General features: G+C 57.7%; 1 protein-coding gene across 1 annotated transcript in view; it reads right to left on the bottom strand.

Annotated features, from left to right (window-relative positions):
• The window catches only part of ARHGAP44 (Rho GTPase activating protein 44), a 21,900-nt gene extending 8,842 nt beyond the window's left edge, over positions 1-13,058 (bottom strand). Inside the window, exons 1-15 of the mRNA XM_042883953.1 lie at positions 12,988-13,058; positions 6,123-6,162; positions 5,543-5,647; positions 5,370-5,446; positions 5,177-5,288; positions 4,511-4,587; positions 3,659-3,776; positions 2,753-2,821; positions 2,564-2,645; positions 1,995-2,122; positions 1,773-1,884; positions 1,138-1,219; positions 668-748; positions 473-586; positions 122-213 (exon numbers count right to left, since the gene is read on the bottom strand). Coding sequence (XP_042739887.1) covers positions 122-213; positions 473-586; positions 668-748; positions 1,138-1,219; positions 1,773-1,884; positions 1,995-2,122; positions 2,564-2,645; positions 2,753-2,821; positions 3,659-3,776; positions 4,511-4,587; positions 5,177-5,288; positions 5,370-5,446; positions 5,543-5,647; positions 6,123-6,162; positions 12,988-13,040 — 1,342 coding nt within the window. The 5' untranslated portion in view covers positions 13,041-13,058. The remainder of the gene's footprint in view (positions 1-121; positions 214-472; positions 587-667; positions 749-1,137; positions 1,220-1,772; positions 1,885-1,994; positions 2,123-2,563; positions 2,646-2,752; positions 2,822-3,658; positions 3,777-4,510; positions 4,588-5,176; positions 5,289-5,369; positions 5,447-5,542; positions 5,648-6,122; positions 6,163-12,987) is intronic.
• Between the last annotated feature and the right edge of the window lie 3,598 nt (positions 13,059-16,656).

Here is a 16,656-nt window from a genome sequence, read left to right as displayed (position 1 = left end):
CTCATCCCATCCCATCCCATCCCATCCCATCCCATCCCATCCATCCCATTCCATCTCACTGCATCCCATCACATCCCATTCCATCCCACCCCATCCCAAAGCAGCATGGGGCCCAGCCCACCTCCAGGAAAGAACCAGTCGGCGTGCTGGATGAGCGGCTCAATGATGCCCACAATCTGCAGGGAGACGGTCGTCATCATCTCCGTGATATTCCTGCAACACAGCAGGCAGCAGCTCGATGGCTTGCCATCTCACCATGCCTCAACCCCGCTCCCTGCTGAGATCTGCAGCCCCCCATCCCTTGGCTCTACCACCCTCTGCTCTGCAGCACCTCCTGGAGTGCAGGAGCTGCTCCCACATTGTAGGAACAAACCTTCTGGCCCCACACCCATGTCCCAGAGCTACGGCTTCACCCCCATCACCCCTTTGCACCCTTGTATCACGCATGATATGGCCCATGGCCATACGCTACCCTTCTGCCTGTGGCCACAGAAGGTTGGGACCCAGCACGATGGCCACGTTGCTCGGCGTCATTTTGTTCATGTCCTGGTACTCAGTCAACTTGGCCAGGAATTTGATCAGGTACCTGGAGGGGTGAGCGCAGGCACGGTGAGGTGAGACGTGCCCTCTGCAGCCCCAGCACAGCCCCTCACCACCCCACGCTCACCTGATGTTGTTGTAGTTGGCCTTGGGCAGCTTCTCGCAAGCATTCCATAGGGCCTGCAGCCTCTTCTCCTGCTCTGGGATGCTATGGGAGGGGAAGAGCTGTGTGTCCCCAAGTCCACGAAACACCAACCCACTATGTTTCGTGTCAGGGCACTCATTCCTTTACCCAGCCACTGTATAGACGAGCATCTACATATACATCTACACCAAGGCCACCCTTGCTGCTTAGGCATGGCATGCCCAAGGAACATCACTAAGAGCCCCTGGACACTAACGTTGGCCAATGGGTCAGAAATAAGTCAAGGAAAGTGCCCAGATGGATGCACAGGAGTGCCAGCAGACTCTGCATATGGGCTAGAAGCCCTTGTTCTCAGCACTCTCACCCCAGGGGGAACTGCCATGGGTCAAAAATCTGCTTGTTAGGACCCTCCTGAAATTCAGTCCCAAGACCACTTCCCGTTCTGGACTCACTTGGAGGCCTGGATCCACTCCTCGTACAGCTCGAATGTCATCAGTGGCTCTGGCAGCTCGCGCAGGTAGGACTTGAGTGCTCCTGCAGCACATTAGGTTTCATGGAGGCTCCTTGAAATCCAGCACCCTCTGAATTTTCACCCCACCTCTCCCCTCGTAGCTTCCCCCTCTCACTTGTACCTCCCCCAGCCCCTGTCTCCTTTTTGCCAGGCACATGCCCAGCACTGCCTTGTGCTGTGGGCACCCCATGCCCTCCAGCTCAGCACAGCCCCATGAAGGCCCTCGGTGCCTTCCCTGATAGGAACCAGAGCCCACATTTTGCAGCGCAGCAGGGAAGGGAAAAGCTCATTTGCATTTAAACCCAACTACGGCTTAACACAGCGCAGCAGGATGGGCTCTGCATGGAGGGAGCATCCTGCACCACCACAGAAGCAGCAGAGATAAGACTGTAAACTCCATGCATGTCCATCCTGCAGAGTGCCTCCTGCTCGGCACAGCCACATGGGGAGGGAAACTGGGGTCACTTGAGGCACATGCACCCAGTGAGATTTGGGCTTGAAAGCAGCCCCTGGGTGCAGAGCAGCACCCTCTGGGCACTGAGGCACCCCCCAGCCAACAGCCCCCACAGTCCCCACCTGCAATGGCATGCGGGTCAGCTGAGTACTCCTGCACGTCCACCACGCAGCAGTCCAGGGCAGCCTTCAGCTTCTTCAGCTTGGAGGCAGAGGGAGCCACACGGAACAGGCCCTTGGCACAGCACACGGGACAGCGTCGGCGCCGGGGGAAAACCCCCAGATCTCCCCTGGCCACTCATCCCCCTGCACGGGATGCAGCCAGGCCGTCCCCACGGCACCCACCTCCTCCTGCATGCCGCACTCCAGCAGCATGGTGACACAGGCCTCCACTGGGAAGGCGATCTCGCGCCCGCTGACAGCCAGGTGCTCCTCCAGTGGCTTCCCAAAGGACGGCTTCTCCATCCACGCTTCTGTGAGGGCACAGGGCTGACAGGTCGTACCCTGCGTCCTCCTCACCCTCGCCGTGGGCTTCAGCTCAGGTGTTCAGCAAGCACTGAAGTGTTGTTGCAACACCACAACCCTGAGTTTTCAGCCCAGCCAATTCAAAAGTGTCTTGTAAAGGTGAAATCCACGCAAAATACAATCACATTTCCTGATCCTAATGCATAGGATCAAGAGGGAAGAACACAAAGGCCACTCCCTACCCAGACCTGGGTGGCTGCAGGGGCGACAGTGAGGTGACCCCATGGGATGGGGACATTCCCCCAGCTCAGGGACAAGGGGGATCACGGCTGCATCATGCCACACTGTGGGCTGATGCCTCAGCCTCCTTGCAAAGCCACCCTGCAAGGCGAGGCGATGAGCTCTGCGCCCCCAGCTCACCACTTGCCTTGAGCCTTGCATGCACTCACCCTGCTGGGCCTTGATCTGAGGCAGCACGTTCTGCAAAAGTGCCAGTGACTTCCTGTGGTACTCAGCTTGCACCTCGATCAGCTGCGGAGAGATGGCACAGACTGCACCCAATGTCACTGCCACGGCAAGGGCACGGGGTAGGGCAGCTGCAGAGCACAGCGGGATGGGGGGACCAGCGCAGTGCTCACCGTTTGGAAGTAGTTTGCATAGTCTATTTCTTTGGCCACGAAACTGTACATGTCAGCCGAGAGCTGGTCCTGTGGGAGCACGGAGGCAGGAGCTCACACCAAGCACCATGATGGCCATCGCTGCCCGTGGGTGACAACGTGAGCACTGACCCCAGGCTCCCTCCCTGCATTCGCAGCGCAGAGCTGTGCCCAGATGCCACACAACCAGCAGCATCACTTGACTTTGCCTCGTGCTGCACTTCATCCTCCCATACTTTGGTGTTTGCAAAGACCCCTGCCTTTGTGCCTTCTCAATACACTCTGCAGCTCCTTCATTGAACCACAGAACATCCTGAGTTGGAAGGGACCCACAAGGATCAAGCCCAGCTCCTGGCTCCATGCAGGAACACAATCAGCATGGGGATGGAGCAGATTTCTAAGGCCACTACAGTACTGGCCGTGTTCCTGTTAGGGGCAATCTGTCCCCACAGAGCTCAGTGTAAGCAGTGAGGAGCTCCCTGACCCCTGGGGATGCTTTCAGACTGCTGAAGTCCATGGGATGCAGGTGACAGAGGAACCACAGCTGGCAAGCATCACCCACATCTCGGATGGCACCTACTTTTGAGGGTGGCACATGCTGTGCACAAACACCCTACAGTGTCCAGTGAGCGCAGGAAGAGGGTCAGGGCTGTGACAGGGCTGCTCTGGACAGGGGACCAGCAAGGGGAGGGGTTTCTGGTGGTCAATGGGTTCGGCAGAGGGAGTGGGGTGATTCACTGCAGGCTTCCCACTGGGCTGCAAGGGGATGCTGCAGGCTGTGTGTGGAGCAGGTTTCCCCAAAGCACAGTGCCCCAACACTGCACCCTTTCCCCCCACACTTCTGTCACAACCCGGGCTGACCCCATCCCAAGCCCTGGCCAGCAGTACCCTGCAAATCTCCACTCTGTTCGCTGCCTCCTCCATCTCCTCCCTGAGAGCATCGGCTTTGGCACCCGACGGCTGCAGGTTGCTCGACAGCCCCGAGGACTTTGCAGACTGCTGCCACCTGTAGACACAGGGCCGTGTCAGTGGGACACAGAGGACACACAGAGCTTGAGGGCAGCCTCAGGACCCTCTGCCAGACCACCGTGGTCCCTAGGGCTGAGCACCATGGTGAGGGTCTCAACCTGTGCTGAATGCATGCGCTAATTCCAGACACAAATATCTCCAGCTTCAATTCAGCAATCATTTCCAGAAGGAGCCTCAGGCAGGTGGGATGAGAAAGGGAAGTAATGGGGCAGCAATGGGGCACTGATGCCCCTGCCCTGCAGACACCCCTGCACTTGTCCCCTTGTGCAGGAATGGGCAAACTCAGCAGTTTTCCAGCTGTTTGCAAACTGCCTCAGGAACAGCCCCATCTGCAGCCCCCAGGCCCCACCACAGCATCACCCAGAACATGGGGCGACACCAGAGGACATCCCACAGCCCCAGCAGAGCTCTGCCACCCCAGCACTGCTCTACAGCAGTTGACGCAACCGACTCTGTGCCTCCATGCAACAATTCAGCCAGACAGAGAGAAGAGTTAAAAATAAAGACTTGGGCCAGAAAAAACATCTCCTCTGCAGTGTGCATGGAAGGAGAAGAGCAGAAATATTGGCTCATTGCAGAGCTTGACTTCAAGGCACACAGAGGCACAGCTGTGATCTCCCAAGGCTGCTGGCCCTTGGCCAGGGCAGCACTGGAGAAGCCCCACACAAGGAGTGATGCTGGCCCTGCAGCCAGCTCAGCCACAGTTCCCACCTCGTCCTCGAGGAGTCCATGTCCAGCACCAGCTTCGCTAAGTGCTTCCTCTGCTTCTGGATATTTGGGATTTCCACCTGCAGCAACATAGGGGTGGAGGAGGAGAAAAAAAAGCATGGAATCACTGCAGCATTAGGAAAGCAGTGCAACCAACCCCTCCTCTGTGGTGTTCAAAGCCTAACACACGTGCAAAAACCCCATCCCTAAAAGAAGCACCCTTTGGTCAGTGGGGCCTCCTGTGCCAGGAAGGCCGGCTGAAGGCAGAAAAAGGCTGCCAGCATGTGCCAGCACAGCAGCAAGTCTTGTCATGCACCAACAGTGAGTGCCAAGGGCTTTGCAACGCCTGAAAGCCCCAGAGCTCAGCCTGGCCCTGCTCGCCTCCCCGGTGTCAGCTCCATAAAGGTGAGGGAAGATGAAATCAGAATGGAGCCCATGGCATTTCACAAGACATAAAAGAGAGGGGGGGAAAAGAGCATTTGGCAAAATTAAAAAGAAAAAAAACCCAGAGAGTTGGCATCAGGAGGAAAAAAAATCTCCAAACAACAACCTTGCTTGGAAACGCGTTTCAGCAATACAAACGCACACGCCTCTGCCTTCAGGAAAGCAGAAAAGAGCAGCACAAGGAGGACAGGAGAGCCCACAGCAGGGACAGCCAGCCATGCCCACCTCAGCCAGCACGAAGAGCGGCTCGATGACGTCCCTCTCCACCTGCAGCTCGAATTGGATGAGCTCCTGCGCCAGCTTGTCCTCCGCCTCCCCGCACAGCCGCAGCATCTTCCTGCAAGGCACGCACGGCTGGGGCAGGGGTGGGCTGGGGACAGCAGTGCCACAGGGACACGGCGACGCCAGCACCTCTTACCCCAGCAGGGAGTCATCGCCCAGCACGGCCGAGCCCTCCGTCAGGCACTGCGCCAGCGTCGTCAGCGGCAGCTTCTTCTGCAAAGGGAGCGCGGTGCCGTCAGACCCTGCGCACCGCAGGCAGCCCGCGCCTCGGGCACGGCACAGACATGTGCACCCGACTGCAGAGCTCACCGAGCGCTTGTCGGCATCCACGCCCTGCTGGCCTTGCAGGCACGCCGTCAGCTTCTTGTGGGTGCTGTGGGACACCTGCTTCACCAGCTCCAGACGCTTCTCCACCTGTGGGCACAGAGGTGGCCGTCACCGCCCTGTCCCGTCCTGTGGGGCTCTTCCAACCAAAGGGAGTTTGGCTGAGAGCTTCTCTCCCCAGGAGGACTTTGCTTGATCCAAACTGGTGGACCTCCCCACACCTGGGGCAGAGAGCTGCCCGGTTTGCCATAGCCTTGTCTGAGCTGGGAAGTTGATCCCAAAGCTCAGTGAGATGAGTCACTGAGCATCAGCAAACACGATCAGTCCAAGAACAAAGCCGGGAGCATCGAGGTGGGGGGGGGGTGGAGGGGGAACGAGCAGTGAAGCAGAAAGCACAACATCTGGAGGATCATCTGGGAGAACAACCAACCCACACAGTGCCACTGTCCCCCAGCATCTCCCTCCCCAGGTGTGACCCCCCCCCCAAGGACAGCCACAGCCAAGAACTGCACCCAAAGCCGATACAGCCACGTCCCACACCCAGAGCCAGGCAGCAGCACTTCACCTGCAGGAGATCTTCGCTCAGCACCTCTGTCTTCTCAGCCCTGCAGGAAAAGGTTGAAAATTAGAGGTTTGTGATGGGACAGCATGAAGTCCTGAGGGGAGGGGACTGCCCCCCTCTGCTCCAGATGGGGCAGTGTGCCCAGCCCCAGTGCAGTGCTGAGCTCCCCTGGGGATGGGGCTGTTTTTGCTGCAGAGAGGCAGATGTGCACAACTTACCCGCAGACCCAGCAGCCACTGCATGCACTGATGCTGCACTGCTGGGTGACAAGGGAACAGTTACACCATGGCACGGTGTAATGCGTGTTCATAACCTGAGGGGCTTTTTACAGCTTTGGTAAATCATTACTTCTTTAAAAACCAATCTGTGCCACGATGCGCTTGGACAGAGTGTGGAACTGAGCTATAATGCAAAGGTCAGTTATGCTCTCCATGTTCAGCACTGGTTAACATGAGGCTGCAGCACAGCCACATCCTCTGACCTCCTTCCTAACAGCACCCAAACTGCCCCAGCTCTCCTTGCCTTCCAATATCTGAGACTGTTTTCTCAGCAGTGAGAGACCGAGCTGCAGAGGTGAAGCACTGAAAAGGTGGAAACAGAGAGCAAGAATGAGGAAATGAAGAATGTGAAAGTGGAAGTGAATCATAGAATGATAGAATCATAGAATGGCCTGGGTTGAAAAGGACCACAGTGCTCATCCAGTTCCAACCCCCTGCTGTGTGCAGGTGGCCAACCAGCAGCCCAGGCTGCCCAGAGCCACATCCAGCCTGGTCTTGAATGCCTGCAGGGATGGGGCATCCACAGCCTCCTTGGGCAACCTGTTCCAGTGCAGTGAAGAATAATGGAAAAAAAGCAGAAAGGCTGTGGCAGCAGCACAGCTCCCAGCAGGGCAGGGATGTCTGTGAGGTCGTTGGTGAGCACGCTGAGTTCAAAGCCTTTCTGGAAATGTGAATTAACGGTGCTAAATCTGGCTTGCATACGAAACTTGTCACAGTGTCCAATTTAAGGCAGTTTATTTGAAGGAGGCACAGAGAGCCCATCTGGTTCCATTAAAAAATTGGATTTAGATGCACGCATTGCGATCTCCTGTATTTGGAAAGCAATGGATCAGCTCTTCAGCTGCTGGGGGTACGGCCCCAGGGGTCCGGATGCTCCTCTGGGACTCCCAAACCCTTTCAGGGAGCTGTTACTCTGCCTTCCAGAGTGAAATCCCTTCGGTCATCCATGCCTTGCATTATTTAAGCACCTTCAAGGCACTGTGCAAACACCTGTGCCCAGGTGTGGAGATGGATGAAGGCAGCCGTGTAGAAAAGCAAAGATTTTTATGCCCAGCCATAAGGGCAGGTGAGAAATGAGCCACTGGGGAAGGCGGTCGCTTTGGATCCCTTGCATTTAAAAAACAAAACAAAACAAAAGCAAGAGCTGCTCAGATTTTACTCATCTCCTGCAGATCACCTTCAGTTCTTTTGGGCAGAGATGGAAATTGTACAAAATTATCCCGAATATGAGAGAAAGCAGCAAAAACCCAAAGGCAACAGAGGGCAAACCCATGCACAGCACCCACACGGTGCTCCCCACCCCAGGCACCAGGAGCAGAACACGTTCAGCATCGTGTACCTGCTGTACAGAAGCAGATAGAGCAGACGTGGTGCTCTATTCTACTTCCATGGAGAGGAAGGAAAGAGCAGAGAGACATGAGAGCATCGTGCACATTCACCCATTCACAGCTCTGGGAGCAAAGCATGGCTGCCACCTCCTCAGTGCCCCATGCTCACTTTAGCCCCAGGTGCACTGAGCAAATTTGCTCCTCACTCACGTCCATGCAAACAGCCATCACCATTCAGAAAATGCTCCAAAAAAAGCAACACTTTTTATGTGCTTTCTCCTTTTCTGGACAGCCAAACGGTGGGTTTGCACTTTGCCTGGGGCTGTCCAGCTCCAGCAGATCTCTCCCAGCCGTCACAAAACGCCATGTGCTAGGCTGTAATGCATGCGCAGGAAGCAGAAAACAACACTGCACATGGGGTAACAAAATCTGGCCTTGTTCTGCTTTCAAGCACTTGCAGCACAAGAATACCTCCATGCCCATAACACCCGGCCCAGCACCCACACCCTGCCTGACCGCAGGGCTCTGCGTGGGTTGGGAGCCCACCAGCAAGCAGCCTGGCTGTGCAGAAGGGGGAGAAAAGAAGGCTGAGAGTCCTTTTCCCGCTCCTCTGTCTGAAGGTTCCTGTTTCTGTTCCAGAACACTGAGAAAAACCCAGAATCGATTCATCTCATCCCTGTTTGCTCCCACCGGCAGCGCTCCAGAATCTGGAGATGACACCCAGGGGTGTGAGAACCAAGCAGCATCTCCAAACGCACATCAGCCCGGAACGAGCCGTTCCAGATTGCTTTTTCACACGTAAAGACTATAAGGAAAAAAATAAATCACATCATCTTACTCCACTGACATCAGATTGTATTGCAGCTCTGAGCCGGAAAAATCCCATTCTACCCGTGATGTTTCCAGCACCTCAGCCTATAATGAACACGGATTTGGAAGGGCTGCTGTGCCTCCTTCCTGCTGCTGGCTTTACTGTCCCCCACGGGTGCCTCCAATAACGCTGCCCTACAAAAACTCGCTCACATCCAAAGGAACCCATTGGGAAAGCAGTCTGGCAGCAGCATTGCTTCTTGCAGATGAACCCCGTGCCCCAGGAATGCCCCCAGCCCCCCCAGGGCCCAGACTATGCACTGTGCTGGGCAGGGGGGATTAGCAGCTCTGTGCTCTCCCATCTTTCTGCCAGGCACAGAGCACGCTCCTCCCCTTCCCCTCCACACTCCCACCCCAGAGCTGTTTTTCTCAGCACAAATCCAGGCAATTCTCAGCCTCGGTCACCATGCAGACTCTTGGGTCGCTGCGAGCATCTGGGAGAAAGGGGACAATTAGTACATGGAGTTGGAAGCAAACGAGCGGGGGATGCAGCTACAATTTGCTTGGCGTTGGCTTCTGTGAAAACTAATTGTTGCCACCGGAAATCAACACCTATTGAGCAAATTAATTTGATTTAGTGATAAACATGACATAATCTTCCAAGACAAAATTGCGCACTGAGCCAGGAGCTGCAGCGAGCCGTCTGATTCCCTGGAGCATCTCATCCCAGCGCCAGCAGGCAGAATCCAGGCTTCCACATCACAACATGCTCCCAAACCGGGGTGAGATGTCTTCCCCGGGGCTGAGCCCTGCTGCTGTGGCACTGGGAGGGGTGGAGGAGCGCTCCAGATCCTGCCACGATGCCCCCATGTATGGGCATCACTATACAGCTATGCTTCACCACAGAGTGAGCTCTGGGGATGAACCAACCAACCAACACAAGAAGCACAGCCTCGTATTTTTCAAACCCCATTCAGCATTTTGCTGCACTATTCTCCCCAAATGGGAAAACCATCCCCCAGAGTCCATGCAGCTGGGATACGGGTCTGTCAGCCGCGGGGGCTGCATTGCATCCCACGGACAGCCTGCAGTGCCAAGGACAGGTTCCCAAGGACAGGAAGGAGGGCAGGGTTGAGCAGCTCCACACCTGCCTCCAGCAGCTCCACCTGCAGCCCTGGGTGCCGGCACCCCTGGGTGAGGTTTTGCCATGCACGGTTCAGCGTGCAGCTCGGGTAACCCAGGGCACTGCTTGACTCTGCTGATGGGGAATGAGTCAGAAGGAGGCTTTAATTAAGGCACAGCCCTGCGTGCAGAGCTGCTGCCAGGACCACGCAGAACCAGGGCCAGACCCTGCGTGCATCTCCTGCCCCCACCCCAGCACACGGATTTGGCAAATCCCTGCAGGTTCGGGGAGCCGGGAGGAGCGACGGTGATTTATGTGCAATTTGGGGACAAAACATTCAGACTGCTCCATTAATATTTCATTGCTCCATTCGCCAGCGCTGTCGGCTGAGGAGGATAAAAATACCCGGCTGGCTGCCTGCGTCCTCTGCCACCACATCTCTGCTCCCCGAGCCCAGTGAGCCCAGGGTCTGCCTGGGGTGGGCAGTGGGATGAGGGGCTGCAGGTTGACAGTAAGCTGCACCCCACAACACACAGCACGGCAAGCCCTGCTGCAAACCCCATCGGAAAATCCTTGGTGATGCAGCTCGTCCTCACTCCCTCCATCCTTCCTTCTTGCAAGGCTGCATGCAGAAAAAAGCCTCTCTATTTAAAGCCTATAGCTTGAAGCGTAGGCATCCCGATGCTTGAGGAAAAGGCTCTGCCCAGGAACAGAGCTTGCTGCCCCCCAACGCCATTCCAAAACAACCCCAATGAGGACACGTCCCCCCCCTTCCCTCCCTCCACGACTGCATTCCCAGCTGCCTGCTGTGCCTTCAGGCACCCAGGAGTGTCACTTTGCATGAGGCTGCTGCTGCCCGTTCCCTTCCTGACAGAGAGAAATCGGCACTCAGACAGTTCTGGAAATCTGGCGGGTGCTGCGTGTGCAGGAGCAGCATCACAGCCACTCCCCATGGCCTTGGCAGCCCCACACATGGAATGGGGAAGCACAGGAATAAAGCAGGAACACTCACCGAGCATCACAGCCACTCGCTGATCTCTCTTCCCTCTTTTCACCCCACGGAGATATGTATTACATCCCCTACAGACCAGCCACATCCATGCTGGGTGATGCTCCAGGCTGGGCACCGAGTGCGTCCCAGGGATGAGCACCTCTGGTTCTCCACCTCCTTTAAACAAAACTAGGATTCTCACATCCCTGTGTGTTTGTTTTTATAAGAGGGCTGGGAAAAGGGCTGTGAGGGGCAGCAGGGACAGAGCCAGCCTTGAGACCAGGAAGGTGCAGTGGAGCAGGAGGGGAGGCAGCAGAGGACAACGGGAGAGGATGGCAGAGTGGGACAGTGCTGTGCCAAGTGGCCATTTCCTTCCTCAATTCTGCCCTCTCTCCTTGCCCTTCCCCTTTTTCTATCGTGGTAAACAAAAGGAGTAAACGGCGCAGCGCAGCCTTTGGCCCCCATCCAAAGCTCTGCTCGAGGTGCTGAGGAAAGGGCAGCTGTGTGGGGAAGGGGCAGTGCTGCTCCTCTGGGTGCTGCTGCTTCCTGGAATGGGGAGCCAAAGGGGTTTCCCCGAGTTACAGCACTGTTCAAAACATGATTTTAATACAGGTGCACGGCTCAGGTGCTGGCTAGGTAAAGTAATAACGGGGACAAGTGTGGGAGTGGCAGGACGGATCGGACCATTAGCTGCAAGCCTAGCACAAGCCATGGCAGCGATGTCCTTAAAGAGGGGCACAGCACCCAGCTGCCTCCCAGGCACACCCCATGGCAGGAGCACGGGGCTGGGGATGGCAGCTTTTATCCCCTGCCCCCAGCCCTAGTTCACACTCACTTGGGGAGAAGGCAACTACATCCACAGGGCTTGCCGGGAGGAGTGGGATCAGCACTCCTCCCATCTTCGTGGCACAGAGCAAACTGCCCTCAGCATCCCCACTGCCCCTTACAGCAACTTGAGGGATGGCGTCCATCTGCAGCACGGACCCTCCAGCACCCATCCAGGACACGGCCCCATCCCCAGGGTGGCAGCACCGCAGGGATGTGAGCCCCAGACCCAGCCGGTCACAAGACAGTGCTGCAGCAGAGCACGGCAAAGGATTACTTATTTATTTGCCTGCTGAAAAGCCTGTGCACGAGCGGGAATATTGCAAACATGGGCGACAGGCTGGCTGCTGCGTGTGAGCCCTACGGAGCAGAGCTTCCCCCTGGTCGGTCCCCAGCCTGGAGAGCAGAGCACAAACAGCCCCGCAACGCTCCGAGCTGCGAATTCATGCTCCTGCCTGCGTCACCTGCCACGAGCATCTCCCAAACGGCCGTTACCCGGAGCGCTGCGCCCGCCCCCAGCCCAGCAGCGAGGCAGGAGGGCTCTGGGGCTGGCGGTGACCCCATTTTGAAGGCTGACGCGTGGGACACACAAGGTGCTGGCAGCAGCTGTGTTCCTCCAGCCCAGTCCCTGCTCCTCTTGAAGGAACCGAGCCCCGGCGCAGCCCCCTCCATCCATCCCCGTGCTCCTGCTGCACGGCGCCGGTGGGGAACTGCGGCCATCTGCGGCCGTGCTGTGGGGATGTGTGACTGAACAGCGCCGTGGGATGAGACACAGAGCTGCTGCCACTCGTCCCTATCACTCATCTCGGGAAGGAGGAGAATGGAGGGATGACGGATGCAGGGATGGATGTAGGGATGGAGGAGTGGATGTAGGGAGGGATGCAGGGATAGAAGGAAGATTGCACGGAGGGATGGAGGGATATACGCACAGCCATGGGAACACGGTGGCAGCCCCACAGAGAACACAAGGAGCAGCCCCCTGTAATGGGGTGCCTGCACACAGCCCTGCCCCAATGCCGGTGCCACCCGCCCTGGTGCCGTGTTGGAGTCGCGAAAGAAAAAAAAACAATAAATCCTTCCACCCACCCCCCCCCCACTCACCGCTGCAAAATCTCAGGAATTACACAACAACCGCCTGCAAAGCCGCGGGTCTGGCCGTCGGCCCGGAGAGCATCACAGCACCCCCACACCCCCACAGGCACCCCAACGCGTGCCACCCCGCACCACGCCGGCCCCAAAAACCCCGCGCTTCAGCCGGGGGGAGCCCTCGAGGGATGGGTGCGGCCGCATGCAGGGATGCCGGGGGGAACACCGGAGGGTGATGGAGGGCTGGGGTTGGGGTAGGGGAGCGATGGGGTGCGATGTGCTCCGGAGCTGGGGTGCGGGGCGGGTGCGGGCAGGGTGCAAGTAAGGCGCAGGCAGGGTGCGGGCGGGGTGCAAGTAAGCAGCAAGGGGTGCGGGTGGAGGTGCAGGGCAGGTGCAGGCGGGGCGCACGGCCCGTCCCCGTCCCTACCTGCCCACGGTCTGGTTGGCGAGCTGGCGCATGCGATTGAATTGCTTCTTCATGGTGGCTGCGGCGCGGGCGCCCCTTACGCGGCCGCGGGCGGGCAGAGGGGAACCGCTCCCGGCGCCCCTCCCGCATCCCCGCCCGGCGCGCACCGGGCCGAGCCGAGCCGAACCGGGCCGAGAGGGGCCCCGCCGCCCCCGCGCCTCCCTCCGCCTGCGCGGGCCCCGCCGCCGCTCTCCGCGCCCCCCGCTCCGCGCTGCCCGCCCCGCGCCGCACCGCCCCGGCCGCGGCGGAGCTGGGAAATGTAGTCCCGGAGGGATCGGCCGGGAGAGGGGATTTCAGCCGGCCAGGCTGCCCCTCGTGTCCCTGCGGAACCCTGCGGCGTTCCTACAGCATCCCACCGCATCGCCAGCACCTCCCCGTGCTCAGCATCTCCCTCCGTGCGGCGGAGGGAACTGCGGAAACTTAACCTGGAGAAAAGGAGGCTCGGGGGGCACCTTATTGCTCCTTACGACGACATCATGAGGTTGTGGCGAGGTGGGGTCGGTCTCCGCTCCCAAGAAACGAGCGACAGGACAAGAGGGAATGGCCTCACACTGCATCAGTGTAGGTTGGGCATTAGCTAACATTTCTTCGTGGAGAGGGTCGTGAAGCGATGGAACAGACTGCCCGGGGACATAGCTGAGTCCTCGGGATCCCTGCAGGGATCTAGAAGGTGTGCAGATGTGATGCCTGGGGACATGGTTTAGTGGTGCACTTGGCAGCGCTAGCTTAATGGTTGGACTTGATGTTGGAAGCCTTTTGCAACCCAAATGCTTCTAAGACTCTCTGGATCTATCCCCCTGTGATCCCCAGCATCCTCACAGCATCCCACCAGCATCTCTCAGCATCTCCTATTGCCACTGTTGGAGCCCCACAGCTTGGAGTTCTGTCCCTGCATGGTGCAGGGTGAGCTGGGTGTTTCCCTCTGCTGGGACAGTTGTGGTGATCAATGCCAGCCCCGCTCCTTTTATTTCCTGGAAACCCAGGGCAAATTCAGTGCTCATCCAGTGGGAAAAGCTGAGAACTGCAGTGCTAATGGACAGCACACACATCTTGGCAGCTCAGTGCGGGCAGCACCGGCCCTGGGAGTCCCACACTGTGCACTCTGCCATCCCCCCCTGTGCCAGGTGCCATCTGAGGAGGACATTTGCAGGTGGAGGGCTGAGCACGTTTGCCAAGTAACTGTTGTCCCTCCCTTCTCCCCTCCCTCATTGCCAATTTTGGCCAAAATCTGTAGTATTCTTCCCCATGGTTTCATTCCCTCCCAAGCCAGTGTAATTCCATGCCATGTGCTGGTACGATGGCTGCACCCCACGCTGCACAACCTCCCAGTGCACCCCAAACAAGCTCCTTTGGGCCACTCTGTCTGCCAGTGTACTTCTGGAGTGGGCTTCTGGGTGTCTCCAAGGCTCCTTCTTTTGCTCTGACATACCCCAAAACCTGAGGCTGCACTGTGGCGATGCTCACTGGCCATGGCAGGGCAGAGTGCTGCTCCAGGCTGGCTCTGGGGCTCACCAAGGCAGCAGGGCACCCCTCTGCCTGCAGGCTCATGGCCGGCCCACCTCTACCATCCCTGCCTCACCAGCCCGTGCTGCTGCACCTCCAGAATCAAACAGCATTGGCCCAGATTGGTCAGAGCCCGTTACCATCAGAGCCAGGCATGCCAGTGGGAAAAAATATGGGCCAACAGAATCACAACCCCATGTGAGCAGGGCACCGTCCCACTGCCCACACCCTTGGGCTCCTCCTGACCCACATCTGCTCCTGGGGAGCCAACTTGCCACCAAAATATGCCACAGGCAGATGCAACTCTGCAGAGAAGTTCCCTGGAATGGCTTCCATGCACCTCTGTTCTCAGTTTCAGGAAGCAGAAAAAGAGGTGGTGAGAGCAGTGCCCTGCAGTCCTGCAGCAGAAGGGTGGGAAGGGAGCAGAGGTGGTGGGCAGCAGGAGCAGCAAAGCTTGCAGCAAGGCTGCCCACTGTGTCAGCTGGGCAGTGTGACCCTCATGCAGCATTGAGACCTGACCGGGCCTGTCTGCATCCATTGTGCTGTGACGCCACAGATCCTGAAGTGCATTGGAACTGCAAAGCCTCTGCCTGCTGCATGGCACTGCTCTGCCACATCTGGGTCACTGTGCTCAGCTTTCTGCTTCATGCAGTGTAAATAACCATCAGACCTGTGGCCGTGGGCAAGCACTGGCAGGGCACATTCCCAGCCTGCAGCAAGCATCCCTCCCTTCCCTGCATGCCTGGCTCTGCTGCGCCCAGGGCTTGGCCCTGCCATCTGCTGCCCTGGCCGGAGATGCCCTCCTCACTGCGCAGCACATGGCACTGCAGCTATTGCTCTATGGGTATTTGTGCAGCCCTTCTGTAGGAATCCCACTCACCTCACGTGCCACCAGCAGCCACACGGGAGCCAGGACCAAACCCCTGGCAGAGGGCTGCTCTGGGAGCCCCATTCCCAGGATGTTTTCCCTATTACAGAAATGCAGAGGAGGGTGTTTGTGTTTCCAGCCAAGGCTGCAAAGCCTCACTTACCACTGCTCTGCTCCCAGCACCTGGATTGTGCCCGGCCACAGCTGGGCAGCACAGCTCACAAGCACACACAGGGCTGCACGCTGCACCCCGCTGCTCACAGAGGGGCAGGGAGGCATTAAGGTGCTTTGCAGATGATTTTGTTCTCGCTCTGCTATGCACAGCCAAGGCCTCAAGCAGAGCAGCTTCAGCATGCCCTGGCTGTGGGCAGCTGGCAGGGGAAAATTGCATTAGAATGGTATTAATTGCCTTAGTGCAGCAGGACAGCTCACTCAGAGCCTGCAGAGCCCAAGGGATGCATGAGGTCAGGGGAAGCCAAAGCTCTGCTTTGTCCCAAGGCTTTGCATCAGCACAGGAAACGGATTGTCCTGGAGTCTGTGCAGACCTCATCCTTGGAGATATCAAAGCCCAACCAGGTGCAGCTGCTGGGGATGGCGAGGTGACCCCGAGAGGCTTCAGCCTTGCTGGGTTTGTTCTGAATGACAAGTCCTTTCTTTTCTTTGTGGTGACGTCACATCGGTCTGCCCATGGGGCTTTTAAACTGACCCTTTCCTTCTATCTCAGTTTTGGGGCAGAAAGGTCCCATGCAGGGTTCCCTAAGGGATCCCAAAGTCCTGCAGCATGCTGGCTTTCTTCTAATCCCTGCTCTCCCAAAGCCCCTGTACGGAAATCACTACAACGATGTAGCACCAAAGCCTGAGGTCCATAAAAAGTGGATGGCTCACTTCAGGTCCCAGTCCTTCCAAGTGCTGAAGCAAAAATGCAATGAGTGTGAGCTCTGCCTGCAGAAAAGGGTTTCCCACTGGATTTAAATTTTGTAGTCCATGGTAATCCCCTTCCCCAAGGCTGTTCTTGTGTGATTCTTGGGCTGCTGTGGGAAAAGCTGTGCCAGGCACTGAGCAGCTGCTCACCCTGTGCCAAAACCTGGATCATGGCATCAGCTCCCTGAGCAAAGTCCCCACTGCAGGCACTGGAGCCAGGAGAGCAGGGCATTCCGTGGGGCTGTGCAGATGGATGGGATGGGGTAAATCAGTAACTGCTGGTGACTCGTGGTGCAAGAGAACATAAGCTGTACTGCTCTCTGGCTTCCTCTACCTGC

The sequence above is a fragment of the Lagopus leucura genome, unplaced genomic scaffold, assembly GCF_019238085.1.
Source record: "Lagopus leucura isolate 7727_CA_CO unplaced genomic scaffold, USGS_WTPT01 Super-Scaffold_100040, whole genome shotgun sequence".
Classification (NCBI taxonomy): Eukaryota; Metazoa; Chordata; class Aves; order Galliformes; family Phasianidae; genus Lagopus; species Lagopus leucura.
Note: the sequence above shows the minus strand (reverse complement) of the source record. Positions and strands in the feature narration are given on the sequence as shown.